This window comes from Rhamphochromis longiceps, linkage group LG11 (assembly GCF_057381845.1).
Source record: "Rhamphochromis longiceps isolate RC_006_pf linkage group LG11, R_longiceps_female_GT1.1, whole genome shotgun sequence".
Lineage (NCBI taxonomy): Eukaryota > Metazoa > Chordata > Actinopteri > Cichliformes > Cichlidae > Rhamphochromis > Rhamphochromis longiceps.
Genome location: NC_140567.1, coordinates 27,992,097 through 28,015,935, shown reverse-complemented (window position 1 = coordinate 28,015,935; position 23,839 = coordinate 27,992,097). Strand labels below are relative to the sequence as shown.

General features: G+C 39.4%; 1 protein-coding gene across 1 annotated transcript in view; it reads right to left on the bottom strand.

Annotated features, from left to right (window-relative positions):
• grik3 (glutamate ionotropic receptor kainate type subunit 3) overlaps nucleotides 1-17,344 on the bottom strand; it is a 104,473-nt gene extending 87,129 nt beyond the window's left edge. Inside the window, exon 1 of the mRNA XM_085423463.1 lies at nucleotides 16,620-17,344. Within this exon, the coding sequence (XP_085279589.1) occupies nucleotides 16,620-16,734 (115 nt within the window). The 5' untranslated portion in view covers nucleotides 16,735-17,344. The remainder of the gene's footprint in view (nucleotides 1-16,619) is intronic.
• Between the last annotated feature and the right edge of the window lie 6,495 nt (nucleotides 17,345-23,839).

Here is a 23,839-nt window from a genome sequence, read left to right as displayed (position 1 = left end):
TGGGGCCTTATTCACTAGATCCTACTTTGTCACCATGATTGTCTCACATCCACACTGGCGGACAAGTTAACGTCATGTGGTAAGTAGTCATAAGTACATAAGCAGTTAATTATGTTGGCTCTATCGTTAACACAGCTTACATTTTCAACCATATCTAGATGCTCCACTTAAAAGATCTTCGCACAGAACACTGAAAAACTGTCAGGATACAGATTTTTCCGAGAGGGAATACAGAAAATGTCTTCCCAAGCATACTCCCCAGCACCCAGCTACAGCTTGTCAACAAAATTACATACCGTACTTTGAACTGAGGTGAGTGTCTCTGTCTCCAGCTGTGACGCATAACCAGGAAACTGTGCAGCGCTGAGAGACATTACATATTGTTAAGCCAATACAGAAGAAATACACTGAGAATAGACAGTGGACTTGGGGGTAACGTTTCACCCTTTAACAATGGAAGTTCAGATCATTTTTGTGATGCTAAAAACACTAGGTATTTATACATATAAAGCAATCTGATTACACAACAATGGTTGAAAAACATCAAGCATCCGCCATGGCAGAGATTTCTCACTTTTTTAGCGACTAGTCTGATCAGAACTGTAAGATAGTCTGATGCATTTAAATATAGGTTATGGAAAAACAATCACTCTTTCCATAGCTTCCTGCAACCTTATTGACCTGCTGCCTTTTTCAGTACATATAAAACACATCAAATGAGTGATGTAAGCAGTAACAGCCACTCTGTGCTCATTTATGAAGTATCATTCAAGAGGCATTACCTTCAGTATTTAACCTTCCTGCCTTCTTGGGACCTTTTTGTGCCACTGCTATGTGTTAAATGGCTGCCATTTCCACTGTGTTCAGTGGAATATAACCAAACTTGCCACAGGATAGTTTTTACCTGTCAATGTTAATATTCCAGTGTGAATTCCTTAAATCAGCCTAAAATGGCTGAGCAGCAGAAATCCCCACACCCATCACCCTGGGGACCATTTTCTGCCCATTGACTTCCATTATAAACGCTATTTTTCAACCCCAAATTATCATCATATGATTTTATTTTTTCTTCTTTTCTTGGATGTCAATGAAGACTCAGGGCCTTGAAGTTTTAATTTTTAAATTGCAAAAAAAATGCAAAAAAAATAATGGCAGGTCAAAATGTATGTTGGTGCCAATCTTTGGTCCATCTAAAGGCCTACTTATAATGACAATCACATATTACTTCAACTGGTTTTTTGTGGAAATATTTAGTTTCGTTTTTTGGTTTTTGGGGCTTATAACACAGGGCGCTCATGTAATAACACTGGGATTTGAAGGGTTAAAACAACGAAAATATAATTAAAACTTTACATGAATATTTCAGGGAGAAGTAGTTTTACAAGGTTGGCTAATTTAAAGTGGAATAAAATATGGATATATGGTCTTTTTATGGCGTGGCTGAGAATGGTCCCTAGGGTGATGGGTGTGAGTTTTTTAAAGGATGGCAGGAGGGTTAAGAAAACATATATTTCCATAATGATACCAAGATATACAGAATTCAAGCACAACATGAGATTAAAAAACACTACCATCAATTAATTTAAATGATATCAGCCTCAATCAGTGATCAATTAGCCCTCAACGAATTAGCCCAATGGCAATGCTTTCATGTAGAGCTGCAAGATAAGATTAAATTTAAATGTTGAAATTTTATTTTATTACTGATGTACACTGTGCTTTAAAAAAAAGCATTTTTATTTGAACTTTAATGCAATGCAATTGGCTACACAGTGGCAAACACTGTAGACAAAGCCCATCTGTGCCATCAACTGAAGGACTGTCATTATTCCTTGCTTCCTTCCTGAGGACTGAGGTTATTTCCTCCTCCATCGCCCCTCTTGGTTATATTGACGGAACGGCAGTGTGGCATTAAGAGGTGAAGGCAAAAACTGGAAAAACTGTCTTTCTTCAACATCCTGTCTGTCCAGGGAAGTAGAGGGCTGCAGAGTCACACCCATTTTGCGTAGTGCAAATGGGAGAGTGGGAAAACTGGTGCACAGAGAAATGATGGACCCACCTGCACTATCCCTCTGGCTGTAGACTAGAGATGCATAGGGGCTCTAACAGAAAGGGTTGTAAGAATGCCAGACAGAGCAGCAAGGCAGCTGTTACATTTCTCTTGGTCTCGGGTGGCCTGCACCCCGAGTATGAGTGTAAAATAACTGAGTCAGATTTAGGAGGAGACTCCATCACTGCTGGTACTAGATGAATAGACTGTCTCAACTCTCCAGTCCATTGCTTTTCTTTTAGAGAGTATGTCTTTCTTACTCGGTGTTTTTCTTGCTCATGTTACAGCGTGCACTTAAGAGTCTGCCACTGACTAACAGTAGAGTCCACATTTCCATGAACCATTAATTATGTTATCACACAGACTTCACTTGTAGATTAGTCATGGAAATGAGAGCCATGCACATTTTTCTTTGGTATAAACTGTAGGATGGCATGTTCAAGTTAATTTTACCTTACTTGACAATGTAGATCTGAGAATTGCACATGTGCACATAAAATGTTGATACTAAGCAAAGAAATAATCGGCCCCATTTTTCATGCATTGATCAGCTTTGGTGGACTTCCACCACTGAGCAGTAGTAAATCATTTCCACATTGATGACCTCCAAGAGGAAAGAGATTGGCCAAAGAATCTAATATAGCAATAATGCACCTTCACATCTGATATAATCCTGTTGTGTTTTTTTTATTTAGCACATTCATTTTGACATGCAGTACCAAGCACAAACAATACTATTTAATGTGTGACCTGCAAGTAGATAGGATCTCTCCAAGCTTCAGTCGCCACTGACTTTGTAAGAATGACCTGTTATAATATAAAGGTAATGTAGTCAGGAATCCTTTATTGCCACAATTTAATCCAATCAGTGTATTCTTAGCCTAAAGTTCCCAAATAATGGTTTAACCTTTAAGTTACATTTTCTGAACAGGAAAAACAATAACCTCCAATATCTTTCATTAGCAGTGAAGTAAGGTGACGAATGGTACAGTACTTCACATGTGCTCCAACCAGAAGACACGCAACAAGCTTTCCTGACATTTCCCTGGTTACCAAAATTATAGCTCTGGCTGACAGATATCGCTGTATAAACCTCTGACCTTGACCAGTTAGTCTATATGTTTCTCTTTATTCCATCTTGTTGACAATGCAAAATGTGTAGGACGTAAGACATACGTTTCTCCTTAATATGCCCTCAGAACAATCTAGAATGAAGACCATATACAGCAATGGTGCATTTCTATAGCAAGCATTAAAATGTTTCAGATTAAAAAATATATATATATATATTTTCATCAAAATCACTAGTGAGAAACACTTAGCTTGGTCACTTGCTCTGCTAAATAAATAGCACTGACAAGTAATGTAATGTTTTTTCCCAAAAGGTTTCTATCTTTATCATACAATATACCATGCCCTGAGAAGAGTTACGTTGTGAAGTGCTCCTATGTAAAAATAACTGAGCAGAGATCAAATGAAAAGGACAACAAAATGCAGAAAAAAGCAGTTAAAATGATTCCTATGCATCAGTGACGTGATCAAAATAATTGCATAGTCGGTTTGGGGGGAAAAAACGTCATGCTATCACTTAATGTATCTTTATTATCTTTCCTGTGACCACTCAGAAATATGTAAACACAGACATCCATTTAAAAAGTGATATAAACCCACATATCATTTATACCATGGTTACAGAGTTCTTCAGGGACACCTGATGAAGCAGATATTCTGTCTTTAGTGGATGGCAAACACCTTGACTGGTTTTTATGTTTTGACTGAACAAATCAATCATGTTAGGACTCAGTCATCTGCTGCAGCTGTGCTTCTTATGTAAATGGTTGCACTGAGTGTCATGGTGGTTTTACTTTTCAATACAAGCCTCTTCAAGCACTGTGAAGTCTATCACCCTTATACCGAGGCCTTTTTTCATATTTCGGAGCTGCGGCACTATAAGTAAAGGATGTATTATACTCCACATCTAGTAAATGTAGAGCCGCTTAAATCACCTAAATTATAATAGATGAATGAAGCAAATGTACCATCAAAGATAAAAGTTCACAGAAAGCCAGGTGATCAAGAAAAAGCAACTGCAGTGGTAAGGCACGACTCTGCAATTACTTTTGCTATAGGAAAAATGATGACAGGAAATAAACCAAGGAAAGGACACTGGCAAATGTTAGCAAGTGAATTTTTCCAAAGATTGACAGCTGCAAAAAGCCAACTGGGGAGTAAAGGAAGAGTTTCGACATGAACAAGCATGTGGTCACAGAAATAAGATATAAAGTGGCATGGTCTTAAATGCCATTGCACACATCAAAAATAGTCAGCAAGTTATTCTACAAAACACGAAGCCATCTATCACATTTCAAGTCATACTCCATATTTGCCATTTGTGACTTGAACATGGACAATAGCTTCCAGGAGCCAAAACAACGGATATGTCATTTCATGTATCTTGGTTGAGTGGGCTGAGTGACTGGAGGTCATGCCAGCTATCTGCTGAATCAAAACTCGCAATGTGGGAACACAGCAGTCCTGCTGTGTCTGTCCCCAGAGGCAGAGCAAGGGTCCGAGGGAGCTGAAAGCATAACCAGAGTAACAGAGCTGTCTGATGCATGGGATGCAATGTTTAGCTTAAGACGAATATGTAAAGTCTAATCTTTCGGTTCAGCAACCAAAGCATGCAAAAGCCCATTAATGGGCCTGGGGTTAACCATAAGTCCTCTGAACAAATGATCTTTTGAGTATTACCATGCTATTTTTTTCTGAACCATATCTTGTTATTTAATCAAACAACATAACTTCCACTTTAAAATGATAAAAAAGTCTGTTACGAGGAGGGTGAGATAGCAGCACTTGTAGCACAAAAACACCCCCCTTTACACCAGTAGACTGGACTTCCTGCCTTAACTGGGACAATTTCAACATTTAATTGACATTTTACAATTTTTTTTATCTCAATTAGGCACAAGTACTTAGGGTTGAGTACAGAAAGTATTTGAAGATCATGGTTTGGGTTAAAATATACCCTTTTCTAATACTATCAGAAAATATACAACACCTCCAAATGCCTTAAAACAGGTGGCCCCCAAAGTTATCTACTTGCTCTTTTGCTGCAATATTTGTACACCGATAAATGTTGCGGCAGGATCAGCTCAGAATCCATTCTCAAGTTAACACAGTTTTGATTGGCAGGATTACCAACAATTCTAGGTAGGCCTGGAAGAGATGGGGGACATAACACTGTGATGCAAGGTCAACAACTTCTTACTGAATGCCAGCAAAATCAATCAAACTGCTCTGCCTAAGATCATGGAGAAAGTAGTTTGTTCAGCCAAGTGGAGTGTACCATTGCATCTACACTCTTGACGCTACAGAGCCGCAACTAGTAGGATTATAAACCACAGCGACAGACTATCTGCTTCTACGCTCAAAGAAAAAGCTCTTTTCCTCAGGCCATCAGGATTGTGAACTATGCCCTGCACATGCTTCATACTAGACTTGGCCAAGGAATTACAGCTTGATTGCTGTTGCGTGGGCATAACTCTCAACTTTAAGGAATTCAAGTGTCACCTGAGGCTAATGCCAGAACATAAAAATAATTAATACAGTCTATGATTTGATGAGTTTCACACCTCGGGCAGTTCACCCACATAAGCCATATGAATCAATAACCCGGGTCAGAGTCCGAGTTCTCAGTTCTGACTGCTTTAACTTTCAATCATGTCTACCAACTCAGTGATTATAAATGCCATGATGACTCTCTTCTTTTTCAATTGCCTTACTAAAAAAGACATTACACCAGGCCCATTTGCCATCGCTGGTGTTGGCAGAAAGGGACCAGTATCTGGAGCAAGCACTCCTTCACATAAACCTCTTCTGCGATTGCAGTGTAGTGCAACCTTGCATCAGTTAGAATAACAATGCTTTATTTTTACCGGCATCTGGATAGACTTTTCATTTTCCATTGATTATCTTTTGTAACTGAGAGATCAGGACTCTGAGACAATGCAGTCAAAGCCCTAAAGAACATTGTCGTATGTTAGCAACACATATGTCCTGGCTGGATGGCATTTTTTTGAACTTTTTCTTCTTTGACCAGCAATAAGAAATGTCAAGCTTCATATGGTGCATTCTCTCATATGATGATGAGCTTGCACCACACTGGACACTGAAGCCGAATGAGGAACAATTATGAAGCACCATGTAATCAAGGTGGTCCCTGACAAGCTGAGTAGAGTCTGATGAGCCAGTGTGTCACTCTGGATCTCCAGGGCTCCACAGCTAATCAGCCACCAAGGAGGGGCTCAAGGGGCACGATCACTCAAGCCCTCCATCACCACATTGGAAGGAAGGCAATCACCAGCTTATTTCCATGTTAGTTCCACCCCCACCCCAAACCTTCGACTCTCAAATCAAGGTGCACAGATGACCAGGGAAGTACTGGATGGAAGCAAAGGTGGCTGGAGGGTGCAATCAACGGTTAGGAAAAAAGACAAAAGAAACGAAAGACCAAGAAACTTTTGGTTCTGCAAGAGATTTTTTTCAAGCCATTTAATATCTTTAAAAAATCATGAATGGATTGGAAACACGAAGGGAGCAGATTGAATGAGGCTCAATTGCTTTCCAACCAGCAGGCTTATAAGATCCTGATGATTGGGCTTGCAAATTGAAATGCAAGTCTTGTAATACAGTGTGCTAAGGAGACAGAAGGTGTACGGGTCAAAAAGGTGAGAGAAGGGAGTTCTCATTTTACTCTGGCAAGGAATTACCACAATGAGCATATGTTAAAGTTTTTGTCTGGTGAAAAAGAGAAGTGAAGCGATGAATGCGACTTATAAGCTTTATTTTACCCACCTTAAAAAGAACAAGATTTAAGTGGTAATTTTAATCTTTTCATAAGGACGAGAAGATGAGGGAAAGAAGAAGACAAGAAAGAGGACCAGAAAAGGGGAAGACTGGGGTCCCTTTAACTATGGTATGTGTAATTAAAACAAAAAACTGGAGCCCTGTCGTACAGCTAGATGGGACTCGCACTTGTAAAATTCACCACACCACATAATTGGAGGTAATAGCTCCTCCTGTCCTGTTTCAAGATTAACAGTGGCTGGAGAGGCTTCCCTTCACTAATAGCCACCACTCAAAAAATCATTGGCGCACACACACGCTCATCCTGTCGCCTCTGACTGTGCTTAGTTAGAATATTGATGAGGAGCTCAAGCTATGTTACAGACTAGTAGATAATATAAACCTGTGGATTGTGCTGCACCAGGTCCCGATAGAAAATAACACACAATTTTCCATCTAATCTCAAATTTTCATATATGTCGGAATATGCACATTTGACAAGAAGGAACTAGCACATTTTAAATCGATTTATTTAATTTAAATGGACCTGACCACATTTAAAAGAATTGTCACTCTGGCAGACAATACGCTCCATATGTGAGCAGTGCAGACAGAGGCTGAGCAGGATATTAACTGAACATTAAATCTCTGATGCCAGCATGCAGCCAATTATTTTTTTAATGTGGTCAATCTTCTGAAAATTATTAGCAACAATATAGCTGAAAAAACATATTGGTGTAAATGGGAGAGGCAAATGTCTGCAATCGCAGTTTGGCTGTTTAAACAAAAATTATTTATATACGTATTTGTCAGGAATTAAAAGAAAAGGAAGGCAAGAGACATAAAAGCCTCATCATAGTTGCATATCTTTATTGCCATCATCATTCCCACTTCCCTACGGTTTGTGATATTAGAATAGACTTTACAAGACATTTGTAACATTGACATTTCTAAACAGTGTTACAGTTTAAATTTGTAAGCTTAGATTTGTAACCCTAGACATGTTATTAAAGTAAATTGTTCTTTTTTTCTTCTCCAAGTCCCAGTTTTTACATGTAGATGCCATGGACTAAAATTACAAGCAACATTTAATTGAGGATTGATGCCATTTTTAGCAAACGCATAGAGGCAAATGCAACATTTTACATAGTAAATAGAAATTGTAACTGTGCTTTAAAAACTGCTAATCTTATTCAGCGCTAATGTTTTTATGCCATTTCTGACTAAAATGGCAGGCAAGAAGGACATGCATTGTTTGCTTTAGCAGTGAAAATAATCAGACTAATACACTGCAGATGCCTCATTAAATTTGCATATGATTATTGCAGCATTACTTCAATTGATCCTTTTCATCAAACCAGATAATGCTTCCTGATTGCAGATTATTTTGGAGCAGGCAAATTCCATGGTATTATATTCAGTCTTGGTGAAAAGCAATTAGGAACATAGCTGGCAGTTTGTCTGATTTTATTCAGAAATTAGAAATCTTTCACTGAACTAATTCTGTTTTATTTCTCTATACGAGTCAAAACATAACTCTGACATTGAGGATTCGGATGGGATATTAAGCAGCATTTTCTTAAACACTGTAACCACTAAGCAGGAAAGTTTAGGGGGGCAAAAGCAGATGAAATGCAACATCAACATCAAAAAACATCAACAAACTTCTTAACCTGATATAAATAACACTGACTGCGGATGCAATGACAGTGCAACAGCAACACTGAAGAGAGGAAAACAATATTTGAGGCTAAAAACAGAAGCACTTGAAACTGAAAAACATGATTTAGGAACAATCAGAAGCCTAATTCTTCATTAACTCTCTGTGATAGAGAATTGATTTGAACAAAAAACCTGCTGCTTAATCACAAGCTATAATCTACACTAATCAATCTAGATCGCCAACTAAGTGGTTACTATGACAGCCATCTGTACTTCTCAAACCTCATCTAAAAGGGTATTAAAAAAAACCCCTCAGGGACAGATAGTTGCTAGGGTTTTTTTTGGCTTTACATTAAAAGCTGCAATTCATACAAGCATCACTAATAGCTTTCCTAAAACGTCCTGCCAGCCTCAAAACACCCACAGTCTCTCATTCTCTTTCCTGTCAATGATAATCTCTGTCTCATTCCATATATCTGAGGTTGGTCACATGCAGACAAGCTGTCTTCAGATGAGTCACAGGGGAACATTTTTGCGGTTAACCACACTGTTCTCCGGGGGCGACCTGGACAGTAGATCGGCAGCCGGTAAAACACTTGCTGAGACGGAGGACAGACTATCCCAGATTGTCTCGCCTGCACACAGTGCGAGTGCTGTGTGGAATCTTCTGGGTATTGGCTGTGTTAACTAAATCGACATTGGCTTCCAACCTCCTGGCTATCCATCAGTGGAGGGATGAGTAGAGGGGCTAGCGAGGTAACCCCTGAGTCTTATGCAGTTGTAGTGGTAGTCCTCGCATTTGTTATTGCTGGGATGAAAAGGAAAGGGGTGAAAACAGATGTGTGAGGCAGAGTGTGAAGGAAAGGATTTCTGCCCCCCCCCCCCCGAAGATATTTTTGGTGATAGCCATTCATTTGTAGTGTTTTTGGCCTGAAGAGGTTTGTCTTATCTGTTCCTTCACTTTCTATCTGGGGGGAAATAGAGGGTGAGTCTTCTCTAGCCTGCTCTCTCACAGTTGATTAGTAACTCCTGCTCTACCCCTACGCTCCAGGGACTCTATGCCAGCTCCCCTTATACATCCCCTTGTCATGCACACACTCACACTTCCTCTTTTTCTCTCACTCTCTCCCCCTCCTAAACATGTGCTCGTGCACTCACGTCTCCCTACAGTCATGGAACAGCAATTTGAGGGAATCACACAACCAAGACCTGACATTTGCAGTGCACCTATAACAATGAGAGCTTGATTAAAAGGGCAGAATGAAACAGTGTCACCCTCCATTCATTGTCCTTAGCCCAAGTCAAATAGGATTTAAACCTGTGCAATGTGGCTGATACCTCCACTGTCAAATTCTGATTGCTTTAAAGCTGCGGGAAGAAAAGGTCTTGTTATTGCAATACGTGTGCATAACTGTATGTAACTGAGGTGTCAGAGGTGACCAGGTTTTACACAGAGCGTCTGGGAACAGATAAGGATGACGCTCTTGGAGGAAGGGAAAGCAAAGCTAATACAGCTCTGGTGAAAGCCTTGGTGTTAAAAAGGCACAAGAATAAAGCTGCGTTTTATCTGGCTTGGGGCAGCACACAAAAGAAGCCAGCATTGCAATGTGGTGAGTTTTAAAATTGGGATCAAAAGGTTCAAGCTAATTAACCAGCTAAATAAGAGTCCCCTAGCTTCATCTATGTAGCCACCCTCATTCTTTTTCCCTTTCCTCCGCCTCCTGCAGTATTTTGTGTGCCTATGGCGTGTGCGTGGCTTGCAAACATATACAGTCTGTCTGGAACAGTGAAGACAAATTGCTCCCCGTGCTGAAATATAAAAAAAAATAATCACCGAATTACCTCCAACAAGATCATTCTAATTAACTATGTTTTATTACCAGCATGACCCTGAAAGTGAAATGCCCTGTGATCAAGCTCTCTTCTCAAACAGTTTTGATGTTGTTATTCGACTTTTTCCAGCAGAGCCCCGAGGAGGGCTGAGATTGAAGAGTCAAATGGAAAGGACAAGGGCACATAATAAAGACAAATGGCTAGAGCATGAAATTTAATTCATTGCCTTGGTACAGAAACATTCACAAGGAAATAGCCAACATTGACATGCCATGAATTTCAAAACACTGTCAAGTCCAAAAAGCACACATCGTGCTACAGTGACATTGAGTCCCCGAGGAGCCCACAGGCGAAATCAGGCAAATTGAAGGAAAAAAATCAGTCAAGTTATTCTCTTTGATTGACACCTCGACACAGAGTTCAGTGATGAGTTTTTAAAAAGGTTTATCATCCAAATTAACAGGGGGGGGCAGGGCAGCCCCTGAAGGTGAGTGCTTCAAAGTACCAGTTCAAGATCCCTACATTAGCTGATGAGAGCAGCAGAAACCTGACTTGTAATGATGCTCTTGTATCACTACGCCTCAGTCTAACCCCTGTGCTACGTAGGTGCAGCATTGCGGGAAATGATCAGCTCGAGTGTGTAGTAAGAAGTACCATTAAATCCATGTAGCCAATGTGAAGTGCATGCCGACAGGGTTAATTAAGTTGCTGCTTTCAGCAATAAAGTGGTTAGATAGGTGTAAGTTTCAGCGTAACAGTTACGCAACGCACCTGCCAACACAACTGCCATGCTGGTATGGATAGTAGAGTTTAGCAGTAAGCTAAGAAAGACACTGACATCAGAGGTTCCCGACTATTCTTAGGTGCTACATATCGAGAAAAGCTACTATTGAACTACAACAAACCTGAGAAGCTGTGTAAAATTTATAAGAGATGTCACTTATTCCCTAATGGGAAATTATTCTGGGAAGTAGCCTGATATTATACACTAACAGGAATATTTATATGGTCGTCAAATAATCTTTATAATTCAGTGTAAGAATACAAGGTCACCGTTTGCTTGTTATACCCTTAAACTGTAGGCGAGCGGCACATCTTTTTCTTCCTTTTGCTTTTTTTTCTTCAAGTATAATTTACATTTTACAGTACATCATTCTAATATTTTAATCCAGAAATAATCCAGCGATAAATAAGAATCTTTTTTTTTATTTGTTAGCTTTTTGGTAATTCGGGTGCACTGACCCCTATGTTTTATCCATAAAAGATTACAAATGACAACCAGTGATTTTTAACATTAAACTGCAAGTTAACATCAAACACACATATAACATTTAAGTGTTTGCGACACATTTTGAATAAAAATGAGGAAATTTATAGCCATAAGGAACTCGCCGGCTTATTTATTTCAATAGGCAGAAGCATATGCTTGCAGCAGACTTTTCACTGTGGAGCACCCACTTTGTAGTATGATATGAAAACACCATCTGGTGTGTGAGCAGCAGCTAGGCTAAGCTAGCTGGGGCTAGATAGGGCCCTGCTGTGTCACAGGATTATCTTACTGTTTGGTAGATCCACTCTATTAGCCCCTAGTGGCTTGGATTATTGGATGATCATTACATTACTGAACATAGGGCTAAGTACCTGCACTTCCTTTGCAGTTCACTCTTGTTAATGTGATCAGAATACACACTGTGAACACATTTCGTAGCATTATGCATTCGTTGCACCTTGTCTTTGACATAAAATCACACACACATACCATTTACCAAATATTCTCTGACTTGAACTCGTGCTGTATGTTTAATACATGATTACTGCCGTCAATGACTTCTCTTAAAAACGTGCTCTGCATGTCAGAAGAGAGAGATTACGGCACGCTTGGAGCACATGTTTGTTTGTGGAAGCATGTTTCCTTCTAAAGCGGTGAAACAGGATCACAGACGCGAAGAGAAGGCAGCACGTTCAGAAACGGGTACTCTGCTCAACAAAACGAACATCTGCCGTTTCTCATCAGCGAGATTGAAGCTAATGATGAGCCACGAGTGTGCTGACAGAGAGAATGGAATTGGATTGTGTACAAGAGCCCCAGTGAGACCAGACATATGTTTTAGAAAATGTTGTGGATAGAATATGGGTTTATATGGTGTGTGTCCGTGCGTTCGCGCACGTGTGTGTAAGCTAAGATACAGATGCCCGAGAGTGTAAGACACTGAAAATAGGCCTCTGCTATTTCTTTTGCAGTCCGTTTATCCATCCATGTTTATACAAGCGGATGAAGGGGTGTGTGTTACTGCAGGTAAAACAACCGCTGTATTCCTCCCATTTCAATCTCTGCTTTCACTAACAGATAATGGAATTACACATCAAAGAAGCTACTCTCTGTATCCAATTCTTCTGTGACCTCTACAAGCCTTTGTTCATATTCACCACAACAACTCCCAGCCCCAAGTCTCCGCCAGCAGGCTACTTATTCCCTGCTTCCTCCCTCTCTCTGCGTCTAGGGAGGGATTAAATTTAGATGAAAATGAAATATTCATTCCCACTCAGCAACTGATGGCCATCTTAATTTGATACATATTTTGATGCAATATCTCCTTATTGTTCTTTTTCATTACCAAACACTTTTTAATTCTCTGCAACACTCCTTTGGGTAATTCTCGATACAAGCCCTTCTTTTGGATTTGACTTTGTTAAAAGTAGAATTGCAAAGTGCCATTACGGTTTTCTGCGCTCTCTTGAAATATGTCTGAGTCATTTCAGATGAGACATTTACACAGACCCCAAGCGAAAAAGGATCTCAGGGAGCGTGCGAGAGGAGACTGCACACTCTATAGCTCGCTAGAAGAGTTAATCACATGAAAACTTCTCAGTCTCTCTCTGCTGCTGGTGCAGGGATAACGACAAGAAATTGAAGTGGCTCTGTGTTTGGAGAATTCAACCAAAAGTGGTGACCACAAACCCGATTTATCCCACTCAAGTTTCGGAGTGGTCACATTGCATACAGCTTCAAGTGCTGCGGAGCTTTAATGTCAGGGCTGTTTCCCAGGCAATAATTAAATTTGGAGTCTTGCCTGCCCAAAGCATTTTAGGAAACCTAAGTGAAAAATGCATGTGACCAGGTGTTGTGGAGCCGAGGAAATGAAATCAACATGAAATCATGAAAGAGATTGATTAACTGACACTGATTAAGTGCTTTAAGTATTAGGTAGATAAAGTAATTGATTATTCAATAAATCCCTGTCAGGCAGTGAATAACCTCAGTGAGAGAAAAAAAGAGACAACAAATGATAAATTAGTTTCATCAATCCGCAGATGAAAGAGACAACGTATATTAATCTGTCATTACTGTATGCTTCACTGGTAGATATATTATAATTCAAGAACGCTATGAATATATTTTCATCTGAACACATTTTCAAATCCCTGTCTTGGGAAGAAAGCAGTGTGTGTAGAGCATTAGCAAATTGCAGACAGAATGCCGCGCACTCGGGCTACAGAATAAGGCATAAAGAGCTGCTACCATATCCAATAAAATCATTTGTATACCATCTTTTTCCATGTTGGCAAACATGCAAATTATCTAAGGACGCACATTATCTTTGGAGCGAGGCGGAAAAAAATACTGCACTCGCATCCTTGAGCACTTTTGTCTTTATTATAAAAACATTGCATCATCAACTGAAATGGTCCCTAGATGAGATGAGAGATTGCAAAACACGTCAGAAAGAGAAAAAGAATTATGAAAAGCAAGCAGAGGGAGACTAAAGAGGAGCACAGCATGTAAGAGGACAAATACAGGAGGAGTAGTCTTTTATTCCCTCCAACAAATAGAAGCTGCTGAATGAGACGGAGCGACCATCTGGCCTCAACTTAGAGCAATGCACTGTAAAAGCACTAAAATCAATGGCAACAACTCTACCTTGGATGCCCACCATTACCCAGATGGTGTACTTGGAGAACTGCAGGCCACCTAACCAAGAGCAGACACAGCACAGACAGAGAGTATCATGCTCAAATACCACCGCCCACCTCGATGAATTTCACTGGTTCGCTTATGTTGGTAACCAGTGTTGAGGAGCAACATTAGCTACCCTGCACTGACTATAAGAGAGCCCTCTGTTGGTTTTAGTGGAGTGGCTGTGACACAGAGTGCGTGCACAGACTTCCAAACCAAGTATCAAATTGCAAAAAAAGAGAGGAAAAAACAGGGAAAACAGGTCTGCTGCACATCAGCTCTAAAAAAAAAACGCTCATTCCTAAATAATTTGTTCTGTACAATACCCAACATTCTGTCCCCGAGAACAATGCGGTATGTTTACAATAATACACGCAGGCTGCATACACTCCAGCTACTATGATGAATAAAATTACACAATGTAAATATGGTGAGATATATTTTCTTTTCTTTACCTTTCAAATATTTGTCTGTAAGGTAAACAAATTACATGAATACACACATAGCTATCATGCATACAAATTCAGTTTTAAAAGATCCTATAGAGAGATGAGCCTTTCGATTTTTTTCTTCCCCTATTTTTGGCATTCGGGTAAATTCTCAATTTCCTGTATGTCTCTACTCTTATGAAACATAAAAAAAACATGCAACTAAACTGATCCTGCACTGGAAGCTATGATAGATTCTATAAAAAGCAATAGTAGGACTGTAGCACATTTCAGGGTAAATTTGTCAGCACTTTGACATTTTTAAAAATAAAAGGCTGTCAAGTCTATTTCGGGTCTTCAATTGAGCTGCTGTCAAGATAAAAATAAATAAATAGATAAAGAAATAAGAGGGAAAAATGCCCTTTAACCAAAAAAATTTCAGGTTAGAGCAGAAGAAAGCGAGCCTGAGGATTTATGCAGTTTCTAATACATCACCAAAGTCCATAAAGTGTGATGTCAGGAGTCATGGCTCCTCACAACACTGTAGTCAATCACAGGTACACAGGCCTGCCCGATATCTTCATATTATGTTCAACAGTAAACATTATTCCACACATCTTGAGTGTATGCATCGTGTTTCTTTGGCTTTAATTCAAAAAGCACATTAAATATGCAGAAGGTCAACAGCGTTCACTCAAGGTTATTGTGCAATAAACTGCTGCTATACATCTTCATGTTGGAGTCTGATAACTTTATTTTAAATGTAGCTTTTCAGGGACCACCCACAGTGCTCGCCAGGAATTATGAATTACAAAATCACTGTGGGATGTTGATGATTTGTAGATATGTCATAGAAAGAGACAACTGGTTTATTAAGGCAATTCACCCGCTGTTACTGTGTAACACATGGGCTATCCCTGTTTGTAACATTATTCCACTTTCGCCCATCATTTACAGCTGGAAGATGCTCTCACTCCCTGTACTCAGGCTGTTGTAATGGTATGTTAATGTGGACCAGTGCCATTTTGAGTAATTGTCCTGCACTGCACTCTGCCAAATGTCAAAAACGATTTGCCTTGTGACAAAAAAACGTATTGATCTTCATTCTGTTTCTGTCTCTTGGCCGCGCAAAACGTTTCAGCGCATTGCCAGCTCCGGATGACAATTCGCACATTGTTCCACTGTGAGTGATGAGAAAAAGACAAAGCCACCAGACACCTGGCTTCATTTTTTTAGGGTCCGTCGGTGTAGATAAATGAAGTAACCAAGATTTACCTGAAAATGCTACTGTTTATATATAGTAAGCGTGTTACTCTGTGATTTGACTGATATTGTGGGAACATCCTTGTCCCCTTAATATATTATATAAGACGATATTAAACTTTTGGATGGAGCTTGTTTTTTCTGATTTATAACTATGTTCTTTAATTTGACAGACTGTCTTTAAAAACTTACTTCCAGAAGGCATGGCAATGAGCCTTATTTAGCTGGTGACTCAACATGCTGGCTGTAGCAAATGTAACAGACAAAGCAGGGTGCATAGAGGTCACACTAACCCACAATATTTCATTGCATGGTTTCCGAGTGTTTCTCGATATTACTGGCAGCGTGCGCTTTAATGCACTTCTCTCTTGTTGCTTACCATTTGCACGTCGTATAAGTAAATCTAATATTTACATCCGACCCGGCTGTGGAGAGCGGTAAATGAAAGCGACTGTTTATTTACTACAAAAACTATTTGCTGTCGCGGAGAAAGCGGAACGCTGAAATGCACTGAATAGGCATCAACTTTCAGGGTTAGAGTACAAACGTGTGTGTGCAAATGTAACCGTGGACAACTTACCTATTCGAATAACATGAGGCATCCCGTAAGAGTACTGAATCCAAAAGAGACATGCAATCAGCGATGTCCAGTAATCCCTAATCGCACTCCGGGGGAACAGCCAAGTATTTCGCATGGTTGTAAAGTCGCGGGATCCACTTTTTTAAAATTCCAAAGACGAGTCAAAATTGCTCATCAAAACTGAATTCGACGGAGCATATATGGATTTTGGAGTCTGCGACAAATCAGCGCTCATTGTACTTGGTGCAACATTCTCCCGGGGTTTCTTTTTTTCTGTTTCTCACAAGTCTAAAAGCGACCCGATCAGGATGAAGCCGCCAGTCCCTCACAAGCAGATCAGCGAAACACCTGCGAACGCAGGCTGCAACAATTAGCTTGCAGGAGTCTCTTTATCCCCTCCTACCGACGATGCTATCTGTCTGCTGGCAAGTACCACGGCAACAGCCGAGCCGGACTCCAACACCTCTGTTGAAGAGGAGAACTGCGCCTGCGGAACTTTGGGTCGTCTCGGACGATTCTGCCGTCCGAAAGCCAAACAGAGAAAAAGCGCAGAGGATTTTCAATACACTTAAGTGGCACGAAATAAAATGCTTGTTGGAGTTTAGTCACTCCAGTCTTTCATTCCATTAACGCTAACAGTTCAGAACACAGTGGAGGAAAGCAGCTCCGTGACGCTCCGCTCCAGTTGCGCACGGTGATTGCACAGGGCTGGTTATCGAAGAACGTCCAATCTGCTCAAAGGGACCCCCGTTAAACAGTGTTGATTTTACAAATCTTCCAGTTTGTGCTGGATGGAAAGGTAGTGCTGAAAGCTGTGCATCAGCGTGCGTCTGACGAGCCTCCTTCCACGGTGCCACTAGAGGCACGCGTCCTTACGCATAGTTGTCAACTATGTCCAAGAAGTGTTTTATGGAGGTGAGAGGGATCCGAATGATCACTTGATTCACTGCTTGTCCCAAATGCTGTGTACACGTACATTATGGTATTCTTAATATCTTCTCATTTTTATTATACAGTATTTTTGGGTTTGTCTTATTGCGATCTGTTGTTGTTGGAGCTTCTTGTCTTTTTTCAGACACTTAGATAGAAATTAGATAGAAATTGCAATATACTTCTTTGCCCCAAGTAAAAAGAAGAAAAAACATCCAGCTGCCTAGAGCACTGTGAATAGGATAAATTATTAGCATGAAAGAAATAAGTGCCAAGTGAGGATTGGACCACTCACAAAGCAGGTTTCTTTTTTTATCGTTGTTATTGGAGACGTTCTGTCAGTGTCCGTGAGTGCATTAATCCCCCAACTGTTTGACGCCTGCCTGCCATTAAAAGAAGAAGAAAAAAAACCCCAAACAGAGCCGTCAACCATAAACTGCAGGTCACATGCATATACATAAGCAGAGTGCTTATTATGTCTCATTCTCCACAGCCTGGACAGCCTAGATGTATGGAATTTTCTGCTTAAATTACACATTTTACTTGTTGAGTTATGCCTTACTGAAACAGGCAACTTAACCTTATAAGTTTTAGAAGATTAAAGCTAAAGCTCTCCAGGATTAAAATAAAACTGTTTAAATTAAACATGCTTTTAGTTGATTAATCATATATAAATATATGTTTTACTTTAAAATGAATAGCTACATGGATAGATGTGTCGTTTCCTAGAAACGTTTACTAGGATCTGACATTAAGGGAATCAAATTATATTTTTAAGCTTGATTTCTGACAAGTCAATACTGGGAAAAAAAATGAATTGATATTTTGTTTTAACATTAATGATTTGCAACTATTAAGCATGTTTTTAAAAATGCACCGCTACTCTTTTATGCTTAATGAAAGCTGTTGATGAGATAGTGCTGTGGCTCATTGGTTTTATTTTTCTGCTTGGAATGGGGGAGAGGAATAAACTGTGCATTACGGGGCATGCAAGCAAGAACAAGCCAAACTGACTGCCACTGCATATTCATGTCTCACAGAGCAGATTTATCGCCTCTTGGCACAATGTAAGGACTATCAACGTGAGTTATGTGGCCCGGCTCTCGCATTATCGAGATTCATTGACTTGCTGCTCTTTCAAATACAAAATGTACACAGCTCTAGCAAACAAGACATTCTGGGTCTGTGGGTGCCCTCTATAGAGAGATGGCGGTCTGTGCTCTCAATCACTTCGGCTGATTCAGGCCCGAGAGCAGGGGAGATCCCCATTTTGACAAATACTCAATTTAAAATATAAAATGCATATTTCAGTCAGTTTTCCACACTTTCAGAAGTTGTGGCAACCAGATATCAGTTGTGTCTGTTTCTTACTGCAGCTGGCAGTAAATCTTCATACCACCATCAGTTTTGTCTCCCTGTCATTGTAAGAAGTGCCATTAGGTTACAATATTCCTCCCATATTAAAAGTACTAGGAATACACTTTATTAACACAAAGGGAGTGAACAGAAATGCTCCAAATTTGTCATACACAGCCACGTTTTTCATTTTATGTTGAACTTTTTAATCCAGGGTGGAGGAAGAGGCAAATCTGCTATTTATGTAAAAGTGTTGATGTAAAAATACACCATAACAAGTCAAAAATTCAAAATCCTACATCAGTAAATTAAAGTACACAAGCATTCAAATAAAAATATACTTCAAGTATCCGGTTTTAGAGTAGAACAGAATCACATGTAAAACCTGTAGACTTGTTGAAAGCTTAACCTCCGGGTGGACTAGCAACTCTTTTTTTCTCAGATACGTAAAACTGGTGAAAGTACCACACTCACATAGATGTCCTTGATGAAATTAAATTTATAAAGGCAAAATATTTTCATCTACATTTAAAATCCACTTAAACACATGTAAAAACAGGTCCAGCAATTTTAAACTTTTATGTCAGTCATCACAGCAGGAGAGCATTCATCAAAATACAGTTCAAAAAGCAGTTGCACACACTTGGAAACATTTGTATGTTTGAACAGACTTCATGCTGAAATTTTTAAAATGTGGCATTTTGTTAAGGAGTGAAATGTATAGTAACAACCACCATTGAAATAACTTCACTCTCAGAGTAAATTAATAGTAGTTTAAGTTGACGCTTTTTAAGCAAGTCGTACATCCATATATGGCAACACAGTGGGTCATTTTTATTTTCTTTAAGAAATGATTGCTGTTGCATTTACAACCTGCCAACGATCAATTCCTCATCTGGCAAGTTGGTCATAACTAATGGCTCCAAGCATCAAGTCTCTATTGTAAAGCTGGAGACATTGACAGGAGGTGCACTTATGTTACTGGATTGATCAGCACACATTTTGTTTATTTTTGTGAAGATTTTCAGAGAGAAGAAAGGACGGTCAATTTACACGACTCTGTTATTGGCTAGAAAAGATGTGCAATCCAAGATGTGAGATTGTTCATAATTATTTGGAGAAATTGCGGCTGCTTTGATTGAGCCTTAACAATGAGTCATGTGTAGCTTTTTCATGATTGATTTTGCTTTTCTCCTTAGAAAAAAAAACCCTATAAAGAACTCTGCCACCAGACTGAACATAATACTGAAGATCGAACATCTCCCCTCAGCAATGGTCAATTGGAACTCATCGCTAAGTTGAATGTGGTTATAAATTAGCTGCCTTTTGAAGTCTTTTTGATGGGATTTGCTTTTTTTGAAGGAGAAGCTTTGGCTTTGTTGAAAGAAAAGATAATTGTTTCACCAAAAGTCCACAAAGTCAACTTTTCAAACTATGAGGGAGTGGTATTGATCTCGTGAAGAAAAGATAGTGACAAATCAAAAATGGTTTTGAAGACACAGAAGCATGTTTGGGAATGAATATTCTGTACTTGGGCTTTCAGTGGAAGTGGAAGAAAGTACACCTGTGAGCGCAATTTCACATTTGTGTATTATGAAGTGTCTACATAGACTCTAAAATAAATAAAAAATAAACCTAATAATGAAAACCAGAGCTCAGAAAAGATTCATGAAATAGGGTGGAATGTCAACTGACTGTTGATTGCACATACTGCTCCCGTGGTTTGTGGCAAGCCCATCATATCAGGTCAACAATGCCCGTGCAGCTTTTGTGGGGAGACAGACAACTGTAAGTCCGTTTCCCCTGTTCAACCATACTAGAACAATAGAGCTGCTTTGCTGACAGATTTAACTCTTGTTAGGGTCTCACACTCTTACAATTCAAGGTGAGGTGCCATGTGAAGACAAGGTTATGAGGAATTGGCCCAATTCATGCGTTGATTGCAACATTTACTGGAGCTTTAGAGTACTCTGGCTTCGAGTTACGGACTGCTCAAGACGTATGTGCTGCTGCTGACGTATGTGGCGGTGGTGTGTTGGGGAGAAGGGAGACAATCACAACCCTGATCAGTCATCCAGACAGTCTGTGAGATGGGAAATGACTGCTAGCGGGGTTCAGCCACTGGTTATAGATGAGAAAGGCACAGGGTAATAATAGATTCCTGACCAACCTGATTTATCAATTGAATTATTAGTGTTATCATCCTTACTGTCCCCATCATCTATCTTCAATAAATACTGAATGCCAGCTTACGATTGTGAAGCAGTATGAATGTGTAAAAGAAAAAAGAAAAACAAATACCACAGTTTCATGACCTTTAAATTGACACCTCTACATTTGAAGCTTAGGCTCAGTAAAAGCATGATGAATGTTGTGGCTACAAAGATGACTAGAATTTTCTGCTGCACAGTTACATACATTGACGCTTTTAATCTACAAAATGGGACAAGAAATTTCCCAACTCCTCACGGGGAGGGCAAAAAAACATTACCTGATATAAATTCAAGGTTGCATAAGTCAGATTGATGCATCTATGGAAAGCCTCCAGTCCTCCTGCTCAAAGCCTGATTCTGACCCACTTGGGGGAACACATATATTTCACCATGAATCTCAAGCTTGCACAAAGAGCAAAGATCAGCTTCCCTGCCAAACTGTCCCATTCTGCATGTTGATACAAGCTTGTTGTGATGAAAGCTGAATCTCTTGCTACAAAGCCAAACAGTTTTCAGTGGAAGAGTCTGCACTGTCCATGACCAAGGGTTGTGCATGAAGTGAGGAAAATAGCCAGGAGCGTAGTATTTTTTTTTCTTCCAACATTCGTAGCCATGAATTCATCCACCAGGGCCAGACTACCAGCACAGTTCTACTGTAACCTCCTGGGTTTTGTGGCCAACCTAACACAATCTTTTCTCACCACATGCCTTAATTTCAATTTTTTTCTTCTGAATACTTCTTTCCCTTTTCCCCAAACAAAATTTAAGGTGCAGATGCAGTTTTGACACAGGGGAGGAGACGCAGCATGCATACACATGAAGCAAGAGCCTGGGATGGTGGCCAAATTTAAATCAGAGAATGTTTTTGCTCAGTGTGAGCAGAGTCACTCTATTTTTAGGGTTGCAGAATGGTATTATTCATCCAGCTGGACATTTGTGTAAAGTATGTCTTAATTACTCCATGAATTCTTAAGTTATTGCCCAAAATGTGTTGTGTGCGGTTGACCTTGACCTTTGACCACGATATTAGTTCACATTTGAATTCAAGTAAATGTTTGTGTTAAGTGTGAAGAAATTCTCTTAAGGTATCTGAGAGACATGATATTGACGAGGATGGGATAAACATATAAAAAAGACCACACCGCTTAAAGCCTGTGGGCAGAGTTGTCGCCAGGATAGAGCCTAAAAACTGGTCTACAAACAATAACAAAACCCAGAGTGATTTAGTTTTCATGTGAATGGTCCTTGATATTCAAGGAGACCTTTAAGGTCAAGATAGCAAACTGGAGAGTTACAATCACACTTGACAACTTCTCTTAGAAAACCTATAGAGTGCAATCAAGGAGAGATTAATTTTCTCGTAAAACTCTCTGTGATTACACTTGACCCTATGTACACTGTATGCATCACCAATTCTGGGCCTACACTCCGGCTGTCATCAGAATGCTGTCAGCATCAGGGTGTTGCATTTTCTTATGCTGAGTTTGTTTTATTTGTATGGTCAGTGCCATGCTGTGGATGTAATGGTTTTTGAGTTTTTAGTGTTTCATCTGACACCGTGTAGCTGTTAAACACAGTATATTCTTAGAAGCTATGGGGTAAACATTTACATTTGTGCAGATTTATATAAATCATTTTTGAAAAATGTAGGGTTGCTGTGTAAAATGAAATATATATGTAAATAAAAACATAATACAATGTTAAGTCGTATATCACAAGAAAACAATTTTTCAGAAGTCACCAGGTGGATTCTGATGTACTGAATCCAATTAATTCACCAAAATAGCTGACTGGCTACCATTTACAAAATACTTCAGTTTTTAAATGTTAAAACTATGTAAAATAGTTAGATGAGATTTAATCAGAAATTGTAAGATACTGTCCTCTCATCTGTTTGAGGTTGCCCCTATATTTCACCTTTCATCAATATGTAACAATTTAAAAATTAAAAAAAAATGATCCAAATTAAAAAAACAACAACAACAACACCTGAATAAACTTTACAAACCTATAAATGTACTTTCCTGTTACCAGCATGTATGTAATCCAAGGTTAGAGTTAAGGTCAAAAGGTCATGCAGAAATTTAAAAACTGATTGTTGCTTTGTGTACCTGATATCTCCTGCTGCTGGAAACACATTTTCTGCATGTTCATTTAACATTTTGTAGAAGAAAAGCGTGAAATGGACACTGTGGACCGCTGTGTCTATTAAATGTTTTGCCATGATACCAGGTTAGCGTGCTATGCAAATCAATATCCAGAAAGACCAAATTTTCTCTCAGCCTGAAGTCATTTATACACGTAGGGTGCATCATTTGCACATCTGTGAAGGCACCATAAAATCTGAACAAAATATACAGTTTTCAGACTTACAAATATTTTAAAAATGAAGCCTGAAATCTTGTTTCTTTTTAAAAACTACAGAAATTAGTCCCCAAATGTTTTTGATTTTTCCAGATGTTCAGGTTTACTCATGTTTTTACACGTTATTTATTTTTAACTTTACTGAACTGTATTATAATTTCCCATCCAGTGGAGCACTGGAGCTTGAAGCAGTCAACACCACAAGCAACAATCAAATCCTTGGTAGACTTACACCGCTAGAGCTCATGTTCCTGAGATACTGCTGACACTGTGTAGAGAGGATTATCCAAATCCTATTTTCTTCCTACTTTTCAATATCCAAAAAGTCCCAATTGTTCTGTGTGAAAACTACTGTTA